Raw genomic sequence first — 25,263 nt, forward strand, 5'->3', positions numbered from 1 at the left:
GCTCAGTCCTCTATCTCACTTTCTTTGTTAGTGTGAAAGAAAATGTTCTACTCCATTACTTATCAAAGCTAAGACATTTCCAAGGTTCTTTGCTTCCTCTAAATACAATGCCCAACATGAAATAAACACATACTGTACATGAAATAAACACATATTGTGAAATTGAGGACTATCGATGAACTTAGACCGCAACAAATCCACAGCCCAAAGAGGTGGTGGTGATAATCCCTACCATAAGTCAGAAAGGTCCTGGAACTTCTGAAGCTGCTTCATGGGGGTTGGTGGAGGAACTGCATTCACAAAGAGGTCTGCAGGAATGCTCACTAGATGTCCATGGGATGCTGCAACAAGTTTTGAAACTCCATATATAGGTGCATAGGCTTGCAGGAAGGGGATTTATTTAGACCAAGGGGCCATCAATAAACTGATGCAGGCACCTAGTGCTGAACTCAACGGAGAAAGTTTAAACACCCTTAGAACCACAACCAGCTATGCCCCAAAGTGCATGCTCAGCTGCCTGGCTCCTATCACTAGGAAGAGAACTAGTGCATAAAGCCTTAGGTGTGCATTATAGCAGAGTTTCAAACCTGAGTCTCTCGCTCACAACTCGTTCCTGGTGTGGTCATCCTGATGCTGAAAGCGTTCACTTAGTTGGCCCTAAGAACAGCTTCAGGACCAGGAACGATCAAGCCCTGATGGCACCTTAATATAATGATTTCAATCACGATGGCATCAGGTGTGGGACATGGAGGGGACCAGGGTGTGTGAGGGAGGCCAGCCCGACGTGACAGCCTTTCATGCTGTCCTCGAGGGCTCCGAGCTGTGCCCATGCCTATGGTGACAGTGCGCGTGGGTTGCCTGGCTGTGCCCTGGCACTACGTCCGCGTTTCAGCACAGCAGTGGCCCCCACGGCTCCCTCCGCGAGGGGCGGCGCGGTGCCGGTGCGGCCGCGGCGGATGGTGCTGCGCAGCTAGTCGGTGCATTGCGGCGGCGGGAGGGGACCGCTGTACCGCTCCGCGCCCGCGGCCATTGCACAGCGCGCCGGGAGTCAGCGGCACAGCTCGCCATGGCCAAGGAGGGAGCGCAGCGTGCGGAGGAGACGGAGCAGATGATCGAGAAGGAAGGCGGCAAGGAAGCGGGTGAAGGCAGCGCCGCCGGCAGCTTGCGGGCTGCGGACACGAAGGAGATGAGAGCCGTAGTGCTGTCCGCCTTCGGGGGGCTCAACAAGCTCCGCGTGTCCAAGAAAGCCATGCCGGAGCCGCAGGACGGGGAGCTGAAGATCCGAGTCAAAGCCTGGTCCAGTATCACCCGTTACCCTCTCCTTGGCGCTGGGGACGGGCGGGGCCGGGGGCTGCTCTCCCCGTGCTGGGGTTCGGAGGGGCCGGGTGCGGGGTGATCGCTGCTGCGCTAACACCAACTTCCCTCACTGGTTGCTTCCTCTCGGCGGGGAGCCCCGCTCCGAGCTGCGGCCGCGGCTCCTGCCCCGGGCCGCCGAGCGCCCGGGTACCGACTGATGCCTGGGCAGCGACTGATGCTCGGCGATGGGCTCCGAGCCGCTTGGGCATGGGGTGAAACCGGGGTTTGAGTACTGTCAGTAGCGGCTGGGGAGGGAAAGAAATGTAATTGACAGGGGTAAATGGGGAAAACCTGTTTAACTGCGCTTAGGGGGTTATTTTCTCTCTGAGAAAGGTGGAAGCCAGCTTGCATGTGGTGCTCAGCACCAGTCCCTTCCCCTTCTCATACGGGCTGTTATTTTTCTCCTGGGGATCACTCACTTCACTTACCATAATTTTTCTTCAGCGCTGGTGTGATGGAGCAGCGGAGCTGGGGGTAACTCTCCAGTGTTGGATGCCTGTGCCTGGCTGACAAGTGGTTAGCGATCTGGTAGCATCTTGCAATAAGCTTTCCTAGAAGGCTTATTTATGTTTTCCCCAGACAATTGGAGCAGACTGTTCTTCCTCGATAGCTGGTTCTCACTACACTTGTTTCTCATGAAAATAGGGTTGTTTTCACAACTTGATGTGTACCAAAACCCAACTTAATTTAGCCTAGGCAGGGATTTGCCTTTTGTTGTCCTTTTTCTGCTGTGTGAAAATGTGGTGCTTCTGGAAGATAAATTTCAAGGTGAAGACCAAGTTGTTTATTTTGGAAGTAACTTTAGTTAAAAATGATACTGGTATAGGGCAGTGAGCTTATTTTGAGATACATATCTAGTGGATCTTGGAATGTCCTGGTAGGTTAATGTAGCCAAATATCTTGGCCTGTTCAGACACTGCACTTTCCATCCTGTACTTAACAGGAATCATAATACTTACACAAGTCACAAATGAGCTGTGCAAGTATTTATTTCCCCCTACCCTTAGGTGTTGTCTATAAAAAATGGTGATATCCATGACTCTAAATGAAGACTAATAGAGCTGAGGTGTTTTCATTCTCATTTGATTATTTTTTTATTTACTAATTCTGAATGGGAAATGCAAGAAATTCCATGCTAAGTGAATATAAGCAATAATGGTAACGCAGTAGCTGCTGGGTAGTTAATTTTTCTTTCAAGCAGGACTGTAGTTATGTTTGAGAATATGCTATGTTGTTTTCAATGATTTTTTTTTCCCCCCAGCTATTGAGTTAAAGTTAACATGCAAAATTAAAATGTTCTGAGCACATGGACATATTCCTTTACACACGCGGGGGTTCACATTCTCTAAGTCTCCAATACCACTATGAATTACAGTTTCATCAAAGCAGTAGGTAACGTTTGTATCACAAATGGCAAGTTACCTGCAAAGGAACACTTGGCTGTAAAACACAAACAGTTAGCTCTGGTACAAATACAGTTGCTTTCCCAGGTTGCATTATCACTAGTGAACTGCGCGAGTTGCACACTTCTGTTTAATGCCAGCAGACCCGCTTGACTGCTTTATAGTTACTGCCAGGTTGCAAGATGCCATGTGTGTTTTGGAAGCTCCCCTTTGTGCAAGAAGAGCCCGTAGGCTGTATAGCATCTGTGTGCCGTTCTATCTGCTTGGCACTCTGGGCTGGAAATGGCCATAGGGCTGAAATGTGATCAGGTCACCAAAGTGTGCTTCCAAACAAGGCAAAATCAATTTGCCGATCTTCTTGACATGAGTCTGTAAATACAGAAGATTGATCAGGATGATGATGGACTTGCAGTCTGGTCTGGGAGACTGAGCGAGAAAAACAACAATTGTCTCTGCCCAGTGTAATATGCAGTACACATGTAGTTCACATGTGTGCACATGCTGAACATGCAGAGATGGGCTCTGGTAAGCCATATTGATGACAAATAATGTTTTAGTTGAATCAGTTATGTAGTTGACAATCATTATAGATAATGATTATTTTTCTCCATCAACATGTGGGGAAGAATAATCCTAATTATAAGTAAATTATGTTCATCTGTGATAAATAGTATATATGAATGACTAAAACCCAAGTTCTTTGTGGTCTCTGCATTCACTAGGGGGTTGAATCATATGTATACATTTTGTAGTATGGCACTGTAGATGGAGGAGAGGGAGGGTATGTTGCTATTCACGCTAAGACATGCGATGAATAATTCTTTTGAAGGTCTGGAATATCAATGATCCATCTGAAAATGTGTCAGCTGAGATGAGTCATGTGTTAGCCTCATTCAGTGACTAAGAAATGGAACAGCCATCGATGTCCAAGCTGAGTCACAGCTTCTGCATATCTCCTGGAATAATTTTTGATTGATAATGATGAAGTAGTCAAAATTGCTGTATTTGTTTGTGTGGTAATTTGCAATCTGCAGAACATTGTGCAAAACACATAGTTTAAAATATTAAACAAGTAGCTAGAAGAAACCACAGTATATTTCAGGTAGGGTGTGTGAGTAAGGAATGGTGTCCTGTGAGTAAGGAATGGTGTTCTGTAATTAACTCTCTATATTTTTCTTTTCACTTTTCTAATAGTTTTTTACTTGTGATACTGTATGTGCACATCATGAGGAATGAGGCAGAAATGACCCTGCTGGCTGTGAGATAACAGCACTTTAAAAAACTGGTAGTAAATAAAAGAAATCCTAGGTATACTAGAGTAGTGGACAGATAGTGTATCGATTTTGTTCTTAAAAGCAATCAATCTTGTTCATATACTGTGGGTGTTTCTGGATAAAAAGCATGAGATCTGATAATTCTAAACCTTTCCATTTATCGATCTATCTAATCTATCCGTCTATCTATTATCTATCTTTCTATCTATTATCTATCTATTATCTATCTATCTATCTATCTATCTATCTATCATCAAAAGATTGGTGGGCAATTTGCTGGCCAGGGGTAAGAGGAAAGATTCTAAGATTGTAAATTCAGTGGTCCTCTTACTTGCCCTGTTGTATTTCATTAACTTCAGTAACTAATTTCAGTGGACTCTTACACTGAAATGGGAGAGACTGATCAAAAGCAGCACCTTTCCAAAACAAAGTGTGGGGAATGGTCAGCCTGATTTGGTAGTTTGCAGTGGAAGATACTTGGCATCCTTGAGTGTGTGGAACAGAGCAAGTTGGACCATGCTGACTGTTGCTGGTCTGATGACGAAACAAGCCTAGAATATAGCTTTCTATCCATAGGAGTTTCCACATTTAAAGAAAATAAAAATACAGCAAAGCTAAACCACAAATATAGAAAAATGATACTCAAGATCCTCAAAATTGGTGTTAGGGTGGAACATTGCAGATTTTGGCAGATTTAAGATACTTCCATGCTTGATAAACCCAGCCTCCAGAGATGTGCAGATAATTCAGTCTGTGCAGTTCACACTAATATTTGTGCTCTTTCGCAGAGAGGTTTTTGCAGAACCCCTGTGTCAGTGTATTAATCTTGGTAATTCATATCCTTCCCTATCTTCATCTGCATCTAGCTCTTGAATTCGGATTAAAAACACGACTGCAATAAATTGTGCACTTTTTGTCACTGTATCTCTTTGCATTTACACTCCTCCTTCTACATATGCCCTTACTTAAAGTTCAGCCAGTTTCTTTGGCTACATGCCAGAGCAGGCTACTCTGTTTTGTACTGATACAAGAAATAAATTCTGCTTATTCTCTAAAACCATCACTCTTCGTGAGGTGTTGTATTTTCTTGTGATGTTCTGTCCATCTAAACTTCCCTTTTCCTGTGTCAGCTGCAGGTTAAATCTCAGTGGGGGACTTGGATAAGGTTACATGTCTTGGAGATAATTACTGAAGTAGCCATCCATCTTGGAATAACCTCCAGATTATTCAAAGGAAAAAAAATAAAATGCTGGTTTTACTGTGCAATGTAATTGTGCTTTCAGGTCTGTTGGTGTTGATAAGGCTTGTTCAAATCTGGAAGGTAAAATTAAACAACTTAATTCTGCCCTTATTTGAGAGGGGAGAAGAATGGAAATAAATGCATCTATGAGAGAAATAGGTATATGACAACATGTAAACATATAGGAGATAAAAGATTAAGCAAATGAGGAAGAAACTCCCTCAGAAGTTACTAGAAATGATTTGAAATGCTGATCAACACTATGTTCCAGCTGGTAATTAAAATGATAAAAAGATGTGATTAGGTACATACCTTGTGCAGTGTCTTTTCTTCCCTTATCGCACCTGTTCTAGTATCTAGTCTTGTAGGTTCATTCTAATAGAGATGAGCTCTCTAGTTTGTTTAACACTGCTGCCTCTTATTGAGGATAAAGACAGATGAAAGAGAAATGGAACTAGAATACAGTAGAATTGCTAGTATTACATTGTTAGGTGGAAAACTGAGTATGTGCCCTTTCAAAAATTGTCTGACATGTTATTTTGCAAGAATGAATATTTCTAGGAGGAGCATCACTAATGCATTTGTAATCAAATGTCATTATCAAATGGCTAGTCTTTTCCATATCCATCTGTCTGCTTGCTGTCTGCTTGTTACAACGTCATGGTTCGTGTTCCTACGCAGGTTTTCACGTCACAGTTCTGCCTTTGGCTGCCTTTTTTTGCAGGAGTGTAGGAAAAGTTATCTTTAAAATGTGCACGGTGTGAAGAGATGTATTAAAAAGATCATCACTGGAATTAATGTACACAGACAATGGTTGCACCATGTGTGGTGTGGGGGGGTCAGTTTTGTGCTGTGTTTTTGTTTTGTTTACTTCCCAAATGATGACTGCCTAGCAGGCATTTTGTTATTTGGGGTTTCTCTTTCATTATGGACATTACAGTGGTGATGTAGGAGGTGGTCTTAGCCACTGGATAAGAACTGAGCTTCCTAAAATCATTCCAGAGTTCCCAACTTAATTGTGCCAAAGACCTAACCTCTCATGTGGTTAATGTTATGAGCTCTGTGCATGAGCATGTTGGGGCTTTTTTTGTTCATTTGTTTTATTTTTTTTTTCCTGAGTTTGTCAAGCTAGACTGTGAAAATCATCTTTTTCAAATATAATCCATAATCTTGCTTTTACAGAGCTTAAGAGTTGTGAGCTCAGGTTGCTCCTAAACCCTCCACCACAATTACAAATATTTACATTTGGTGGAATTTCCTTCCCCCCTCAGTGACCTACATGTTATGAATGCTGTCTTGTCTCTGGGCTTACGTCCTCTGTCTACTCTGTCTTTTTGTTTGTTGGGTCTGTTCAGTCTGTTTGCTTCATTAGTATCTGACTAAAGCTCTGTGAACATCAGTAATTTTATGCATCCAAGCAGTTGCCGGTATCATATGCGTGAGTAGGACTAGCTGTGTGAATAGCTTTAGAGAGTCGGGGGAGTTAGTATGCGGCAGTTTTGGCTAACAATAAATACAGGGCTGTGTTTTGGAACAATGGATTCATACTGAAGCATTGTCTAGTTAGGAGTTTGAGGAGTTTTAGCTACGTATGGCATTTGTGCCAGTAGTCAGTACATATATATGTATATATAGAGTAGATAATGGTACCTTTTTTGGTTGTGTTTTTTGTGGCTGCCTAGAAAACAACAAAATTTTGCTCAATAAAGTATGCTTAAGACAAAGCAAAGATGCTTCAAGATTTTTGCAAAATGGAGGCTACAGGGGAAGACCTGTGTTTTTTTCTGAGCAGGAACTCTGAGGCTCCAAAGACCTAAATAACCTTTGCAAAACTGTGGTCCAGTTTTGGTGGACTTTGTAAAAATGGTCCAGGAGGAGCAGTTTTTAAACAACAGCCTATCTAATACTTAATAAGTTCATGTCGAGGTGTGGGCTGCTGCCTGGAATGAACACAAGATTCATTCCTGGAGTCATACCAGAGGTTAGAAGAGTTGCTTCAGGTTGCTCTTGGCTCAAAACATCTATAATGCATGATGTTTGGGGTTTTCTTAAATTGCACTATGTTTACTTGCCATAGTAATGCATTCATAGAAATCATAATGTTTCACTGTATTGACTTTTGAAATGCCCTCTGTGAATCTCTTCAGGTGACTTCTGAACAGTCTTGTAAGCTCTGGGGCTAATGTATGTGCGTTTTTCTTTCCAAGGTCCGTACAGCACAGTGTAAAGTCAGACTGTTCCACACATGAAGAATGTGAATGTCTGCTGAGTCCCGCTTATGCGGTGAAGCCCAGCTTTTTAGTAATGAGCTTAAGTCTTCTGCCTTTCCCATCACTCAGGTCAAGTTTTCCTCCTTACATTATCTATAATAATAGTGCTGATTTTATTTTTTTCTTATGTTTTACAGTGGTTTGAACTTTATTGATTTGATGGTGAGACAGGGGAATATTGATAACCCTCCGAAGACACCACTTATTCCTGGGTTTGAATGTTCTGGAATTGTAGAAGCTCTTGGAGATAGCGTGAAAGGATTTGAGGTAATAATTTCTTTCTTTTCAGCACAAGAAGACTAAATAATGACTGGTTCACTGTGTATGTTGTCCCTAATCCCTTCTGGTCTGCCAGCAACAGCAACCTTCACCACCCTGTTGAGATTTGAAAGGGCAATTTTTCCTTGCTGCTTCCCAAGCATGACAATTGCCTCTTTTGTTTCTAAAGCTACCACTGTCATTTCCATCAAACAGTTCCTGAAAAATCACTTCTGCCATGTGCATATCTTGATGGAACTGGAAAGCATTACTTAAATGCTTTGAAAAAGTAAAAGAAATTGAGTTAACTTGTTTTCTTGGCCATGTTTGCTGTCACTATTGCTCTGGCCCTCAAAGCCCATGTGCTGCTGATTCTAGTTCCAGCTTTTGATCTTGAGTTACCAAGACCACCATTTACCATAAGCATGTGTTCTTAAAACCATGTGTATTCATGAAATACAGGTAGAACTGGGAGCCTGATTTTGGGTGTATGACTTACAATCATTCAGCAAAAAGATCTATTTCACCTAACAGGATAGTGATAAATGACAAAGAGTTAATTTATATAATAAAGCTTTCATAACTGGTTGGCATTATGTACTCGTTTGTATCTCTTATTACATATAAACAGCATTCTGTCCTATCTGCTATTATGTCACTGATGTTAAACATCTATATTTCCCCCCCCCCCCAGTCTAGCATTTAATTTCCTAAGTAGATAGAGAAAATATTGAAATAGAAACTGCATGTCAACCTAATCTTATTTATGGAATCATAGAATAGGTAGGGTTGGAAAGGACCTTAAGATCATCAAGTTCCACCCCCCCTTCCATGGGCACGGACACCTCCCACTAAAGCATGCCACCCAAGGCTCTGTTTAACCTGGCCTTGAACACTGCCAGGGATGGAGCACAGGGATGCTGGTGAGGGACTATTCATTAGGGACTGTAGTGACAGGACAAGGGGGAACGGGTTGAAACTTAAACAGCAAAGGTTTAGATTTGATATAAGGAAGAAATTCTTTACTGTTAGGGTGGTGAGGTACTGGAATGGGTTGCCCAGGGAGGTAGTGAATGCTCCATCCATGGTGGTGTTCAAGACCAGGTTGGATGAAGCCTTGGGTGATACGGTTTAGTATGAGGTGAAGCCTTGGGTAATGTGGTTTAGTATGAGGGGTCCCTGCCAACCCTAACTATTCTATGATTCTATGATTCACAGCCTCCCTGGACAACCCATTCCAGTACCTCACCACTCTTACAGTAAAGAATTTCTTCCTTATATCCAGTCTAAACTTGCCCCATTGCCCCTTGTCCTGTCACTACAGTACCTAATGAATAGTCCCTCTCCAGCATCCCTGTAGGCCCCCTTCAGATACTGGGAGGCTGCTATGAAGGCTCCATGCAGCCTTCTCTTCTCCAGGCTGAACAGCACCAACTTTCTCAGCCTGTCTTCATATGGGAGGTGCTCCAGTCCCCTGATCATCCTCGTGGCCTCCTCTGGGCTTGTTCCAACAGTTCCATCTCCTTTTATGTTGAGGACACCAGAATTGCACACAATTCTCCAAGTGAGGTCTCATGAGAGCAGAGTAGAGGGGCAGGATCACCTCCTTTGACCTGCTGGTCGCGCTCCTTTTGATGCAGCCCAGGATACGGTTGCTTTCTGGGCTACAAGCACACACTGAAGCCGGTTCATGTTAATTTTCTCATCTACCAACACCCCCAAGTCCTTCTCCACAGGGCTGCTCTGAATCTCTCCTCTGCCCAACCTGTAGCTGTGCCTGGGATTGCTCCCACCCAGATGCAGGACCTTGCACTTGTCATGGTTAAACTTCATGAGGCTGGCATCAGCCTACCTCACAAGTGTGTCAGGGTCCCTCTGGATGGCATTCCTTCCCTCCAGCGTATCAACAGAACCACACACCTTGGTGTCATCGGCAAACTTGCTGAGGATGCACACAATCCCAGTGTCCATGTCAGCAACAAAGATGTTGAACAAGACCGGTCCCAACACCAATCCCTGAGGGACACCACTCATTACTTGTCTCCAGCTGGACATTGAACCATTGACCACAACTCTTTGCATGCGGCCATCCAGCCAGTTCTTTATGCACCAAGTGCTCCACCTATCAAATTGATGTCTCTCCAATTTAGAGACAAGGATGTCATGTGGGACAGTGTTGAATGCTTTGCACAAGTCCAGGTAGATGACATCAACTGCTCCACCCCTGTCCATCACTTTTGTAGCCCCATCATAGAAGGCCACCAAATTGATCAGTCAGGATTTCCCCTAGTGAAGCCCTACTGCTGTCACCGAGCACCTTGTTGTTTTTCATGTGCTCTAGCATGCCTTCCAGGAGAATCTGCTCCCAGATTTTGCCAGGCACAGAGATGAGACTGACTGGTCTGTAGTTCCCCAGCTCATCCATTTTCCCCTTCTTGAAAATGGGGGTTATATTTCCCTTTTTCCAATCGTCAGGAACTTCACCTGTCTGCCATGATTTTTCAAATATGATGGACAGTGACTTAGCAACTTCATTTGCCAGCTCCTTCAGGCCCCGTGGATGGATTTCATCAAGTCCCATGGACTTGTGTACATTCAGGTTTTTAAGATGGTCTCGAACCAGATCCTCTCCTACAGTGGACCCAAAGTCTTCATCTCACAGTCCTTGCATCTGCCTTCCAAGATGTGGGTGGTGTGGTGAAGACTGAGGCAAAGAAGTCATTAAGAACCTCAGCCTTCTCCAGATTCATCAAACTAGATTATCTTAGTCATGTCATCCAGAAATTGCATTTTCTCAGTTCTTACTGCATCTTAAGTAAGGCAGTTGCCTAAAATATTTTTATTTAATGGTAACATTTTTGCTCCTCTGGAAAAGATGTGAAGTTTCTCAGTTGAGTGAAGATAATGGCCAGTTTTGTTTCTAGTAGGAGCTCAGTGATGAGCTCTTCTTAGGACATTTCTCTACCTTCCCCCTCTTGCCTCATTCTGTCTCTAAACAAGTCGTAATCTTCCAATGTTTTTTGTGACAAACAATAACTAAACAATAAGCTTCCTGCTTTAAAAACTCTACTGCTTCAGTTTTTCCACTCTAGTATCTGTGCTTTATAGTTACATTCCATATCAAAGAATTTTCTATGAAAGGAGCACAGACTCTGCTCTAGATCAGCAGCCTCAGTTTTAAAGTCCCATCTATTTTTAAAGGGCATTGTGAGGCTATAGCATATGGTGCTTTTATGAATAACATTGCACCTGACGGAATATAGTGGATCTCTCTTCAAGTTAGGTCTTTGTTCTGACTGCAGAATGCATTTGCGCTATGGAGTACTCCCTGAAGTGGAAACAAGAGTGGTATTTAGTTTTTTTGCATGTAACCTGCATACCTGTGGCAGTGTTTGAGTGACCTAGAAGAGGGATCAACACTCAGAATAATTCTGCAGTGATATAAGCCTGTAAGCAGGAGGAAGTGCCACAAAGAAGATGCAAAAACGTTCTGTCAATTTCATTAGGGATTTGTTGCATGGAATAGGAGCATGCCAGATGCTTGTTGTCTCCTTGACATAAACTGTTTTCACTGTCCAGAGCAGTGGCAGGAATGACAAAATTGTGCCCTACATCTTCTGTCTTCTTTTCCCTTTGAAGATCTCTTTCAGTTGAAGCCATGTTAAAGTGGACATTTCATGCTCTGGAAAAATGTGCCTTGCAGGCCCTTAGCCTGTATTACCCAAAATAGAACGTAATACCTGAGATATTACCTTAAAGACTGCCAGCCATTTCTTGTCTTCGTTTGCTGTGATTGTGTTACTGTATGAGAAATGTCAGCATTGAATGGCAGTCCGTTTTGACAGTGAAAACATACCTTATAATGAAATAAAGTCTTTTTTTTGTGGAATAATGGTGTAATGCCTGTTCCTTCTCCTATTAAAAGGAAAAGCTGATTTCTGCTGTGCTCAACTGTATCAGGCCTTGTATCTCTAGTTGTGGGGATGATTCTCAGGAGCTAAGGCCTAATCGCAGATGATGACTAGGCTCTGTATAGTGTTTGTGGTAAAGTATTTGTTGTTACTAAGAAATCCCTCAGGAATCACCAAGAGGGATTTCTCTGCATTCTTTTTGGTAATCATTTATATTTGTTTTCAAGGATATAGATTGTATTAACATCTTCACTAATAAATCCTAGTGGGCTTTAGATTTTAGATGCTTCTCTAAGAGCAGAAGTCAACCACAGAGTGGTTACCAGTGAGGCACTGCTAATTTGATTGTCTTTTTCAAAGGGAGGAGGCATTTTGGTGGAAATTGTAATGTCAGCTCTGTTTCGGCATCCTCATTCTGAAAGACACAAACCTTTCAGAACTGTCAGCAGCACCTTAGCTTTTAGTAAACCTGCAATAACCCAAACTAATGACAAGTACTTGGGAGACTGAAATGAGCTTGTGCTGTAAATGCATCCCTGAAGGTAAAAGTGTTGAGCTTTAATCCACTGCTGTGGAATATAGCTGAAATAGTACAAGAACAACCTATAGTATTTCTAAAACATTAGTGGGTATTAGTAGAATGTAAGATGCAGAATATCAGGCAGATAAGGTATTTTAGAGGGATAGCTGCGGTTAGTTTTAATTAAAATGTTAAATACTATTATGTATGATGCTATTTCTGCTTTATTACTTACACTGTGGCCCCACTGAAGAGCTTCTTTTGTGGTTAAGGATACTATTTTTGTTGGTGTGTTATAGAAAGGCAAAGAAGACTAAAATAAGGTAAAAGATGTGCAGGGGCTGCTGGGGACATGCAGTTATTGAGAGCTTTTTCTGTGAAGATTTGCACACTGTGGCTCTCTCTAGTAGTGCCAGCAGGCTAATTTCTGCTTTTACATGAGTTGCTTTCCAAGTCTGATTGTGCCTCTGCAGGAGCCTCACAGTTCCAATTGCTTTGTTATTATTCTTGCCCATCTGTGGGGAGTCACTATCTCCAGTTTAAAAACCTGGAGCTGCAATGAAGGCCATTATACAAATGTATAGATTTGATGTGCCTGGAGGTTCTGAGAGGTTCCTAGGAGCAACCAACTGTATCTAATATTAACATTAAATCTTTATTTCTCCATAGCGAAATACCCTTTCACTACTATATGTTTTCCAAAGAAACTGAGTAATGTTTCAAAGGAAGTATTTCATTGCTCCTTTAAATCCTGTCAGATTAATTTTGTAGGCTTAGTAGTGCCTTGGAATCCAGAGGTATATTTTTTGACATTTAAGGTGGCTTATTTGAAGTTGCAGGATCAAATCCTGCTCTGACATGTGACTAGAGAAATTACAGTCTTGGAAATGTATTGCTAGAATCAGTTATTAAGGTAATAAAAGTAGAGAGTGGCTACAGATGGTGTTATCTTCTAAATGAGTGGTGTCTGAACCCTTTAATGTACTCTGGTACCTGAGTGCAAGGCCTCCCCTTTTCGATCCACAGAGAGCAAAAGTAGGTCTAAATTACTGTGAAGACTGAGAAAGCAGAGTGAAAATTACCTTTGGTGTAATTTTATTTATTCCATGCATCTTATAGATAATTTATAGCCCTTTTTTCCTGGTTTTGGTGATCTTTTTTTCTGTAAGCAAAATTCATGGTTATTAGTAAGAATGCTCTTTTCACTGCTTACTGCCCCATTTGTTATTTAGGGACTCTGCTAGAAAAAGATAATCTGTGTTGGTGATGATGAAAGTCTGCTCCATCAGAGAAGCAGTGTAGGAAAAGAGGTGGCTTTATTTGGATATTTTTGTTAAATCTGACCTTTTAAATAAATACAGTTAAAACTTGGTAAAAATGCAGAGCTGAGCTTAACTACTATTTTCCAAAGATGGGCAGCACTATTAACTTCACAGTCAGTGACCCACAGCTTGAGCAGGAGAGTTGCAGATCTCACTAGTTGCTCTCTACAGTCTCACTCGTAGCCATATCCTCAACCTTGTCTTCCTTGTTTGTAGATTGGAGACCGAGTCATGGCTTTCATAAACTACAGTGCATGGGCTGAAGTGGTTTGTACCCCAGTTGAATTTGTCTACAAGATCCCAGATGATATGAGCTTTTCTGAAGCTGCTGCGTTTCCCATGAACTTTGTAACTGCCTACATGATGCTCTTTGAAGTTGCTAACCTAAGAGAAGGCATGTCTGTGCTGGTCCACTCTGCAGGAGGTGGGGTGGTAAGTTGGAACTTTTCTTACTTTCCTGTCACCAAGTAAATGGAACAGTCTGATTCATCTCAATTTCTGAAATGAGCCAGGCCCTACAGTTCGATTCGAGATCAGACTTCCCTATGGGAGGGGTTGCAGTGAAACTGCATCTGTTTTCCCTTCAAAACACTGATGCAAATGGTTGGTGGGAGCTGTGGGTGAAATAATAATGTTATGACAATAAACTCTACCCCAAAACCCCTCCCAACCCCCCTGACTGGTTGTCAGAGATCAAGGAGCAAGTGCTGTCCCAAACATCTGATTCCTGAACTTCTAAGAAGCACCTTATACTCCTGTGTAAAAGAAGGCTGAAAGGAATGAAGAAGTAATGAATGCAATAATGAAAGGAGTAAGTAAATCAATGCCCTGAACACAGTATTTGTAGGTAACCATTATCCTCCTTGCAGTAAATGACCCTCTTGGAATACTCCTGCAAATGCTATGTGTGTGAGAGAGAAGGTTTTTGTGTGAAATTCTTCTTCCCCTTTGTTGTAGAAGGATGGAAAGCAGTGAGAAGCAGTATTGTGCCAATCAATATACAGAAAATATACAGACGCTGAATCTCACTCAGTGGTGGGTGCTATATGTCGTAGTTTGGATCATTAGTAAGGGATTGCTGTGTTACATGGGCAAGAAAATAGTAGGATCAGTTTGATGGAATACCTGGCCGTGCAATGAAATAAGAAGTTAGCCTTTTGTGTTACCAGTTCATTGAACTATCTTTTACTAAAATCTTCCTCCTTTGGAAAGTACTTAAGGTTGTGCAGACTATCACGATACTGTCAGGGGAGTTCGTTTATGTTTGAAATTATGCAGTGCTTTTCCATAAAGCAGCTTTCACAACCTGAGAACATTAACAGATCTCAGCCTTCCAAACTGCAGTACCTCTTCTCTTTTCCCGTTATGCCTTATTTATGCTACATTAATATTCTGCTGTCTGTTGAGGTCTGGTGAGCAGCCCAAACACCTTATCCCTACTTGTATGCCCTTGGACCTTTTTTCAGGTTCTCATGTAAAAGAAGGCTGTAATCAAAGGAATAAATTCATGAGTTCCCTGTACAAAGTATTTTTAGCTAACAGTAATCCTACTTGCAGTAAATGGTCCTCTCGGAATACTTCTGTAAATGAATGGAATTTATAATCGTATTATGTTTTGGCACAGTACAACCTAGAGCATTATGGCTGACTATCGTTCTTTAATATTAAATCTTCTTATGTGGAATTTAGGACTGTTGAAACAAGAGACCACACAATCCTTGCTTTTGGCTGTTTTGTAGATATATATATGCTTGTATCTACAGAAAATGAACTCCTCCTTATTGAGATAAAGTGCCCATGCTAAATGTCTTTATTTCTTTCTCTCTTCCTCTTTCTAACATAATCACCTCTATTATTTCTTCCTTCTCTTCCCTGAGAGCTGTTAATGCTCTACCAGCTCTCATGTAGGTGTCTTCACTAGTGCTCAGCCTCTGTGCTGGGCTGTGTCTGTAAGGAGCAGCTGGCTTCCTCTCTTCTATCACAGATGCTTAATGAGCAGTTTTTGACTGGTCCTCTGCTGTGACTGCTTGTGGATATTCTCTGAAAGAAGATGCAGAAGGATGAAGGATGGATCCTGTGTGGCTGCCAGGAGAACAAGGAGAAACCAGATCCATCACATGCTAAATAGTTAAATAAAACAGAGTTTCCAAGGGAAAAGTACAGGAAGAACAGCCAAGTTGGCCAATATCTGATAAAGGTCTGTGTACGATCCATCAGAGGGAGACAGGGCTAGCTAGCCTGCAGGATGCCATGGTGCAGGCTGTTGGATGCCTCATGCAGGCTGTTGTTCCTTTTAAGGGAAGAGCATATATAGCTAGAACTGGAAGGAAAAACTTTGCCCATTCATTGCTTGACAGATCTTCCATGTAAAATATCACTCCGGAGATGCATGGAATGCTTTCCTTTCTGCTAACGAGACATAAAGATTTCAGAGGGGTCTCTGTTGCTCTTTAAACCTCTCTAATAATCTGTCTGCTAATCCTTTGAAAAATCTAACAGCCTCAGTTGAACAATTCACTCTCACAAAGTTCTTAGTCAGTAAAACAGAAAACTGGTACTGAAATTTCTATGGGAAGAGGTAGTTTTTGTGCTATTGCTTTTAGTAGATTGAAGGCTCATTCCTACTTTGAGCAAGTGAGAAACCTGTCCAGTTTGTTTCTAAATGTCATAGAAATTCCAGAACACTTTAAAGAGACAATAGGCTCACTGTGGGACTAGAAGTTTGTAATTGTTCCTTTCTCATTATGCAAGATCATTATTTTAGCTGCTTCAGGCAGTTTATGAAAAAGAACTTGTTGCTTCAGAAGTGTTTGTGAGGTTCTTTGTCCTGGCTCGTTCTCCTCTTCAGGAGGATCCTGTGGCTTTTTCAGTATAGGTCAGGGAAAATTTTCTAGGACCTTTACTTATGTCTTGCCTTGGTTTATTTTTGTGGCTTCATTTTTTCTTTTAAATATTTTTAGTAGTGAAGTAACTATAGCAATTGTCTTCCCATCTGTGCCTGGGTATTAGCATGTGGTGGTAATCTTTAATGTCTGACAGGTTGCTTTAGATAAATCAGTCTGCTTACTTACAGAAGTTCCAGGGGACATCAGAAAATGATGCAGAGAAGAAGGAAATGTACCAAAATAACTTATCTTGATAAAAGTCTTATGTATCTGTCTCTCTTACAGAAACTTGAATCTGGCTCCATAAACCAAATGAGAACTACTCAGCTGAAAGGTCAGGGCATGTAGTCTTCCCTCTTCATGGTAGGAAATGTGGATGGATGTAGGGAAGCACCTTGTTTCTCTGAACCAGGAGGTGGATGCTCACAGACTTTTCTTTCTAGCACTGTTGGTATATTGTAGCCTTCCATTTGAAGAGGGGGACTAGCTGCAATGCTTAGAAGTGGGTTTGGAAAGAGAGATTGTATTTGCTTTTGTTTCTTAGGGCTTCTTTGTTGATTTGGATTGTTTGGAAAGGGGGCTGCTTTGGGGGATGGTTTGGTTTTCATGTCTCTCTTTGCCTCTTGAGACAGGGGCAGTTAATAAAGACTGACTTGTGAAGTAGGCTAAAGAAATTCTAGGGGCCTTCTAGGAAAGCAAGGTTCAGGCTCACAGTTGCATTGCATGGTTCAGTCAGATTTTGACAAGATGTTAATACCTTCCAAAGCATTCTGTTGTTATTTCTTGAGCTGCTGCTGACCAGGATCATACAAGGATGGTAGTTGTCATATGCTCCTTTCAAGCTTCTACTTCGCAGGGTGCTTAACGTGTCTCTTTAATCTATTACATGAAAATGCAGGGCAGCTCAATAATTAACAAAAGGTATAATTGTGTAATACAAATAGAGTTTAAATACTTAACGCTACAGAAGTGTTCTTCTGAACTGGTACCTAAAATATGGAGAAAGTCAGCTAAAGCTGAACTTCAAACACTTCCTATTATACATATGTAGAAATTAATGCTTAGAAATATGATTTTTGCAAGAACATATGACTTACTGTAGCACATACATTGGCCTATCTTCACTGTACAACCCTGCAATTAGTGTTTGAAATGACTGCAACACAATTGTAGAGTAACTCACTTCACAAATATACTTCTAGGTCTTTCTTTTCAAGTGAAGCAAAGTGGCAACTGAAGAAAATACACTGAGAAGACTGAGCAGTAGCATGCACCCCGCTGGCACTGATCTGCCATCTGTATGAAGCAATTAGTTCTTTAAAATGAAAACAGTTTTAAATCAGTACATTCAGTGAAGGTCACAGCAGAGGCTTTTTGAGATTATAAAGTTGTTCTTAAAGTTTTTAATGTAACTTGTAAACTGTATCCTGGATTACATATTGAATTAGTATAAATATAGGATTGTGGTATCAAAACAACCCAAACAACCAAAACCCCCAAAACCCCAAACAACAACAAAAAAAAAACCAAAGCAAAAAGAATCTTTAGGCTCTTCTCTTCTGGACTTAACAAATCTAGTCTCTATCTCTGATATCTACCTGGAAAATTAATCATTTCAGGGATTTTGATTTGTGAAAGACAGCCATTATGCTCATTTTCTTATTTGTGTGCTCTTTATGTACTTCCTATTCTGAATATTTAGAGCACAAAACTGGTCATTTACCAAGGTTGTGTAAATGCTTCAATTCCATCACATAATCCCTCTGATGGAAGGCAGAATTATTAGCCAGTTCTTTAGCATTTTGATCTCACAGATGCTAAAATTAAGCTGCTTTAACACAGAAGCATCAATTACTCTGCTGAAGCTGTGATTTGACCTTCCCTTTCAAGCTTAGCAGCCAAGGAAGTGCAAGCAGAGTAAGTTACAGATGCAGTTCTCAGGTGTGAATTTGAAGGGTAAATCTGACTTGGCAACAGATTTAGGTCATCCTGGCAGGATTGGTTACTACTTGGCAGGAACCTTCTTTTTTATTGTGTTTTCCCTGCATAAATTGCAAATATTTGAGGACACGTTCCAAACTGAATCTCTGAAGTGGTGATATTTTATCTGACAAAAGTCTGGCACTTCTGAATAAATCTAGTTACCCGCTGTCACAGGCAGCATATAGGAACCCTTTCAAGAGAATTATCAAATTTATTCTTAAAAAAATAACCCATATGTTTATCCCTTCAAATCCTCTCTGCTCTTTCTTGCTCAGTGAGAGCTCTTTCTCAATGTCCAGACTTTATTTGTGGGCAGTTAATGTGTCTTTATGGTGCTGTCTATTAGTTAAAATCAGCTATTCTTTGCTCTTGTGGCACTTCTTTCAGGCATTTCTGGTAAGGCTGTGTATGTGTTTATGGCTAGGACAAGCTCGGAATCAGATCTCTTTTATTAGCCTGCATTTTTCAGGCTGAAAGTAAATTTGTTTGTTCATACTCCTCTTTTGAAAGGTCAGATGTCTGTTTCCTTGGTCATCCTACAGACACTGGTCCAGGCAGATATCTAATGGCTGGGAATAAAGCAGAAGTAAGCTAGCATGAAAGCCAGAGCTGTTTAATACAGGCCTCACAGCATCCCTGATGCTTTTAAACATTGTACGAGCAGACTGAATTTAGGTCTGTCTGCACCTAGCAGGTAGGAGCACATTAAATAGCACTCTGGTGTTTGAGTCAGTCCTTCCTAAATGTGAACAGTTAGAATATAGTCCTCTCTTCTGATGGCACTACCAGTACACTGTACACTGGCATTAGTGCTTTCTGCTTTGCTGCAGTCTTTACCCAATGCCTCTTAGGACTGCGCCTGCTATTTTCATATTTGCAGTTCATAGCATTTGATGAAGTGCTTTCCTCTTATTTCACCTCCAGCCACAAGGAAGGGAATAAATCAGCTCACACAGAGCTCTGTGTAACCATGTCTAGGCTGCTTTAAGTAACCAAGCTATCTCACTTAAAGCCAGACGGGGTATCTCAGCAGTGGGCTGCCCTGTACTGCTGAATGCCTCTGAAGCAATGGATGTGCTTCCCCAACAGTGTGAGAGTCCCAGTGCTATGCCTGAGTCTATTTCCAGACACTACCGCAGAGCATGATGTGTTAATCAAACACAAAAGCCTGGCAGTCATACACAAAAACCAGTTTCCCTGACCAAAGCAGGCTGCAGTCTCTGAAGGCCTTTCTTGTTGCTTCTGAAGCCCAGTGGTCCCCAGAGGACACGTGTCCTTTCCCTGAATCACTGGCTGGGCCAGGTCACAGACAGGCAGCGCTTAACTCTTCCTTGTCTGTTTTGCCTTTTCAGACAGAGTTTATACCTTCTGGGCAAGGATCATGTCTGGGATGTGTTGTATCTCCACTAAACCGAAGAGGATTTACACCAGGTGGAGGTTCAGCACTGGGTTTGGGATGCACCTCAGCTGCATGGTTTTGTATAAGGGAGTAGGAAGCAGCCCACACCCTGCTAATTGTTGTAGAACATAAGAGATTCCGAGAGTAAAAGGGGTCATTATCTGATGGTGACTCTCTTCCCCTCCTTCTACTCCAAAACTTGTGGTGCACTGAGTGTAGCAAGTGCTACCTTAGACTTGTTCAAGAGTCACGTTTCAGTTTGTTCACTCTGCAGTGTTTGCCTTAGTGTTTGGTTTCCAATTTCCTTGGCTGTAATTGGAAAAACGACACCTTCAGGAGATGGAATGTTGTAAATCTGACTTCTGACACCAGACGAAAGTTTTCCTTGATGCCAGGAGATCAGTAGATTTCGTCTCTTGCAATTTTCTTATTTGTGTATTTTGTACCACCCTCAGATATGGTTATGTTGCATCCAGGCATTCTGGAAATGTGAATTCTCCTCATATTCAGTTCCAGACCAGTTTCTTGTGCAAGATTAAGTCTGCATAATTTGTTTTTAAAATGCTGTAGCATCTTCGGGCTGCAAAATACATCATAGAAGTGATAATTTCTGGCTGGTTCTGATAGATGTATTTTCACAGGGTGATGTCTTTTAGATGGTTTGTTCTCTCTTTCCTGAAAGTATACTGATGTTTAACTGCTGTAATTCAGTGCGCAGCTTGCACATCAGGATGAGGTCTGGCTGGTGCCATTAGGTCAGGTACCTGTCAGAGATCCAACTCCTTTATTTCTATTTCATCCTGCATTAATTCAGTATTATTAAGCTAATTAGATTAGGAAGTTTTCTTCTGTTCGTGCTTTTTACATTGACTTCTAAATGTCAGTGACATTCTTTTAATATTTTGAAATTGTTAAATGTACAGGACAGCTATTATATTTTTACTTCTTAAGAATCTACCTTTTTGTTCTTTTATGTGATTATCTCAGTAGGAGAAGTTCCCAGTCCTGCAGGTTTTAAGTTTGGTGTTAAAGCAAAAGACTGTAAAGGAATCTCAGTTGTTTTACTGGATCTAAAACTACCATAAGGATATCCATTTATAATAAATTCTGTAATAATAATATGTGTAGATTAGGTTCGTCATACTGGTTTTATAAATTGCCAGGACACCTTGAAAAGGAATCCATCAAACAGACTTTGAAGCTGAAGAGACACAAGACTTCTATGCCAAATCCAGTATTAGGAGATGTGCTTCATTTCCACAGAACACTTAAATCCAAGTTGTTAATTTCTTTGAAGACTCACCATGTAGAGTTCTGCATTATAAGTAGTATATAAATTATGCATATTTTAAAAGAAATTAATTCAATTTTAAGGGAATATTTTGTAACCATATCTGTGCCTTCAGTGAAGCAATTAATATTTTTTTTTCAAAGACTGCTCAATGCTTCTAAAGGTAAAATTAATCGTCCAAGTGAGAATTATTTTTTGCCACTTACTGATTTTCTGAGGTTCACAAAGCAAGAATCCAGTCAGTACTTATATGTAGAAATTTGCATCCTATATTAAAATTGGATGGGTGAAGCGTATTCATTTTTCAAAGCATAAAGAATGTTTTCAGAGTTTGTACAGTGTTTCTGATTTCAGATTTCGGACGCTATTTCCAATAACGTGGTGGTTGCTTCTATATCTTTGTGGTCTCCAGAGTGAAAGCTGGTAGCAGAGATGATGTGGTTTTCTCTGGGCAGGGAGAAGACAAAAGCCCTCTCTTCTGTGTTTGCCACAACGTAGGTTTTAGGAAGGGAATGGCTTTGGAAACTGAAAGACAGAACAAGGCTTGTGTGCCCCTGTGACCAAAGGGTGCTGCCAAATGAGTGTGCTGGGGACAGGAACTAGCATGGATGCCTCGCCTGCTCCTGCACCACCCTGGGAAAAGGACATTCTTCCTTCCAGCTGCAACCCCCTTTGTGCATACTTCATTTGTGAACTATGGCCATTCTGAACACTGGGGCCTCACATACTTGCAATTAGAATGTATAGCCCTCTAAACAGTAGCTGCTAATCCAGAGGTAGCTAGATGATTTGAAGGATTACAAAATAGACTTAAGTGTGACTTGTGTAGCCACAGTACTCTTTTGGAGCTTAGCCGAATTCCACAGAAATTAGTGAAATGTTTGGGTTCATAGGTTGTGTTCAGTTCCCCTGTTTTAATGCGGAAAGCATGAAATGTCCAATATCAGCCTTTATTCCTAAATTTCTGAGATACAAATCCTAAGAATACTTTGCACAAAAATAAGTACAAATCAATGTCAAATTAAGATCTTCAGAAAGCTGTTGAAGAATGTTTTGTGGAATAGCTTCAAAGTACTTCAGCGATGTTTTTCATCCAATTATAAAAGTACTGGTCATATGAGTCAGTTTTAGGCTTTAAATATCTATGGAAAGCTGGGAAGTATTCTAATCTGGGATTTTAGATAATCTTATCTCTGTGGTGGGAGCAAGGGGTGTATTAATGAGTTCGAGTTAGGAGGAAAATAGGTTACATGCATCCTGGGGTTTTTGTGCATTTCTCCTATTCACCTGACTGTCAGTTTGTTAAATGTTAATCGTCTTCTGCAGGATAAAAATCAACGTGTTTTCTACTCCAATATTTGACCTTTTAAATATTCAGTGTTCCCATTCTCATCTTCCCAAGTTAGATTAAAAATGCAAAAAATTAATTAGAGAATAGATCAATAATGTCAGAATTCCACTCAACTAGCATACATTATACTGACTTATCTATATCACTGCTGGTGATGGCTTTCTGGGAAACACAGAAAGCGAGAAAAGAGGATTGTTAGTGTTTTCACTGACTGAGAAAAGGAGAGATACAAAATCCAGATTACTTTTTTTATTGTGATTTTATGTTACAATATTTGTGGAGGCTGAAACCTGGGCTTCAGAATAAGATTGTAAGTGATAGAGAAATGAAGTGTGAGAAGAGCAAAATGCTTGCTGCTCCCTGAAGACATTACATCTTGGGAGATGAGGCCCTTCAGGAATAGAGTTTCTTGTGATTTCTAAGAGATTAGGGATGCCAACGCAAGAAGATGGTGAAGGATTTTAAACAGAAAAGATCACTTGTGGTTGGTATTGGATTGCCATGCTACGAATCAGGTTTCATACCTGGGTCCTGCTATAAGCTTCCCTGAGCTGTTGGCCAGGTTGTTCAATTTGCTGTACTAGTCCATTCCTTATCTGTAAAGTAAGAATGAGAATGCATTCCTTCTCCTGCTGTCCTTTCCATGTCTGTTGATACCTGTCCAAAGGGTCACATGCTTGCTGTGTAGTTGTTTACTGACTAATCCAGTAGGAAACCAATCTGACAATCCTGGATGCCACCGTATATAAATAATAATGTAATGTCCTCTCTTGCCATGTTCAGCTCAGAGGATTGTCACTACCAATTATATTCAGCATTACATGTGAGGATGCCACAGCCCCCAGGGTATGCAGGGTTATGTAATTATTATGTAAATAAACCCCAAGCACTTATTGCTGGTATTTGCATACTGATAATAGGGATTTCTGGTTGGCATGAACAGAAATGTGTTTATTCATGGATGATCATACTGGTCAGGCATACAGTTTACAAATGGCAATCTTTTGGCTGTAAATGTAAGAATCTGCTGAATGTCAGACATTTTTAGAATGATAGTGCCATATCTGGCTTCTGGGCATATCCATGTAACTGTGCTAGCTCCAGTGGAATAACGTGGTTAGAACAAGAGGCAGAATGTGACTACCAAATGGCTGTCTTCCAGTTCTTAGTGTGTAAAGAGTAAAACAAAACCCTGGGTTCTAAAAGGATAACCTGTTTTATCTTTTTGAAATCTGGATGGCTCAACATTTATGCAGTCTTTCTCTTCTCTCAGCTTCATGAAATTAGAGGTTAAAACTTAGAGAAGTTAAAGCCTTCTGGGACCTAAAGCCGGGAAGTAAACCTCTCTGGGCTTTTATCGTTTGCCAGGGATTGATACGGGAAAGTAGAAGTACAGACATTTGAAGGCAGAAATTCGCTAATGCTCCAAGTCCTGCCTAAACACTGACATAGAATCTGATTGACTTCACAGGATTTCTGCCCACATGCGAGAGGGTTGCACTAGGAAAATGATTTTCCTATAAATGCTCTAGGCCATTTTGTCTCATTTGCTACTTGCATTCTGTATTCATTTCCCTCAGAGCTGACATTACCTAAGGGACTCAAGGGGAGATGCACACAGGGTACAAGCAGCAAATGAGAAACATTTCTCTAGCACTCTTTGAGTAATTTTTGGTTGTCCTTGTAAATTAATGCCATTTTGCTTAAATTACACTGCCTTTGTTGAAAGATCAAGAACTCTTCTCCACTGCATTTTTTGATACGTTAAATTACTTTTGTCCTGGCAGTTGCTTTGTCTTCAGCATAACCTTTTGGTTTAAAAATGTATTTTTCTTGTGGCTGAACTGCATTGCGCTTTCAAGAAATTGGTTTGAGAAGTCCTTGCACATGTCTTGGATTTTGCTGTGTCATAAGTGCATTGGCTGCTACAAAGTCTGTCAACCAGTTTCCATGTCAGTGAATTAACATAAAGATGTGTTTGCAGGGTCAAGCTGTTGCTCAGCTATGTTCAACTGTTCCCAATGTCACTGTTTTTGGAACAGCTTCATCTTTCAAACATGAAGCAATCAAAGATTCGGTAACTCACCTGTTTGACAGAAATGCGGATTATGTTCAAGAAGTAAAAAGGTAATCTCTTATTTTCCTGACTAAGGGTTGTATAGTACTGTGAAGGACACAAGGCTGGTCATACTTGTGGGAAAGGATTACATTTGGGAATTTGGGAATATATCCCATATATTCCTTCTGTCCGCTATACGGGCCAAGAAAGCAAGCATCTCACTATATTTTTATAAACAATGTAAGCTTTGTTAGTCCATGTTCATTCTTGCACAGCTGTTGCAAGCAAAGTAAATTAAGGGAAAAAGAATAAAGGTCTTAAGAGAAGGAGGTTCTTTACAATTATCTGTGTATGTTGTAGCCCACTGTAATGCACAGAGTTAGATATTTTCAGTGGATCTGTAAGTTATCCAGGTTTTGGAGTTCTCTGGCATGTTTCTATCTGTCTGGCTTTTTATCCTCTGCCAGGGATTGATATCAGAGCACATGATGCCTGTTTTAACTTCAAATCCTTAGATTTTTGTTTGTTTGCATTCAGATTAGAATCATCCTGTTGCCTTTTGAATCCATCATGTGTTTCTATTGAAGCTATCATGTGTTTCTATTGAAGTCGTCACGTGTTTCTATTGAAGTCATCACATGTTTCTATTTGTATGCTTTCAAATACTTTGTTTTACAATTTTTCTAGCTGGTTTTGGATATGGATGTTGACACAGGTGGCAAAACCTTAGAATTTATAAGA

At 41.0% G+C, this 25,263-nt stretch overlaps 1 protein-coding gene across 1 annotated transcript in view; it reads left to right on the forward strand.

Moving 5' to 3' along the window:
- The first annotated feature begins 958 nt into the window (after positions 1–958).
- VAT1L (vesicle amine transport 1 like) overlaps positions 959–25,263 on the forward strand; it is a 57,565-nt gene continuing 33,260 nt past the window's right edge. The window contains exons 1-4 of the mRNA XM_005152161.3: positions 959–1,296; positions 7,681–7,810; positions 13,771–13,986; positions 24,448–24,590. Coding sequence (XP_005152218.1) covers positions 1,067–1,296; positions 7,681–7,810; positions 13,771–13,986; positions 24,448–24,590 — 719 coding nt within the window. The 5' untranslated portion in view covers positions 959–1,066. The remainder of the gene's footprint in view (positions 1,297–7,680; positions 7,811–13,770; positions 13,987–24,447; positions 24,591–25,263) is intronic.

This window comes from Melopsittacus undulatus, chromosome Z, assembly GCF_012275295.1.
Source record: "Melopsittacus undulatus isolate bMelUnd1 chromosome Z, bMelUnd1.mat.Z, whole genome shotgun sequence".
NCBI classification, from domain to species: Eukaryota; Metazoa; Chordata; class Aves; order Psittaciformes; family Psittaculidae; genus Melopsittacus; species Melopsittacus undulatus.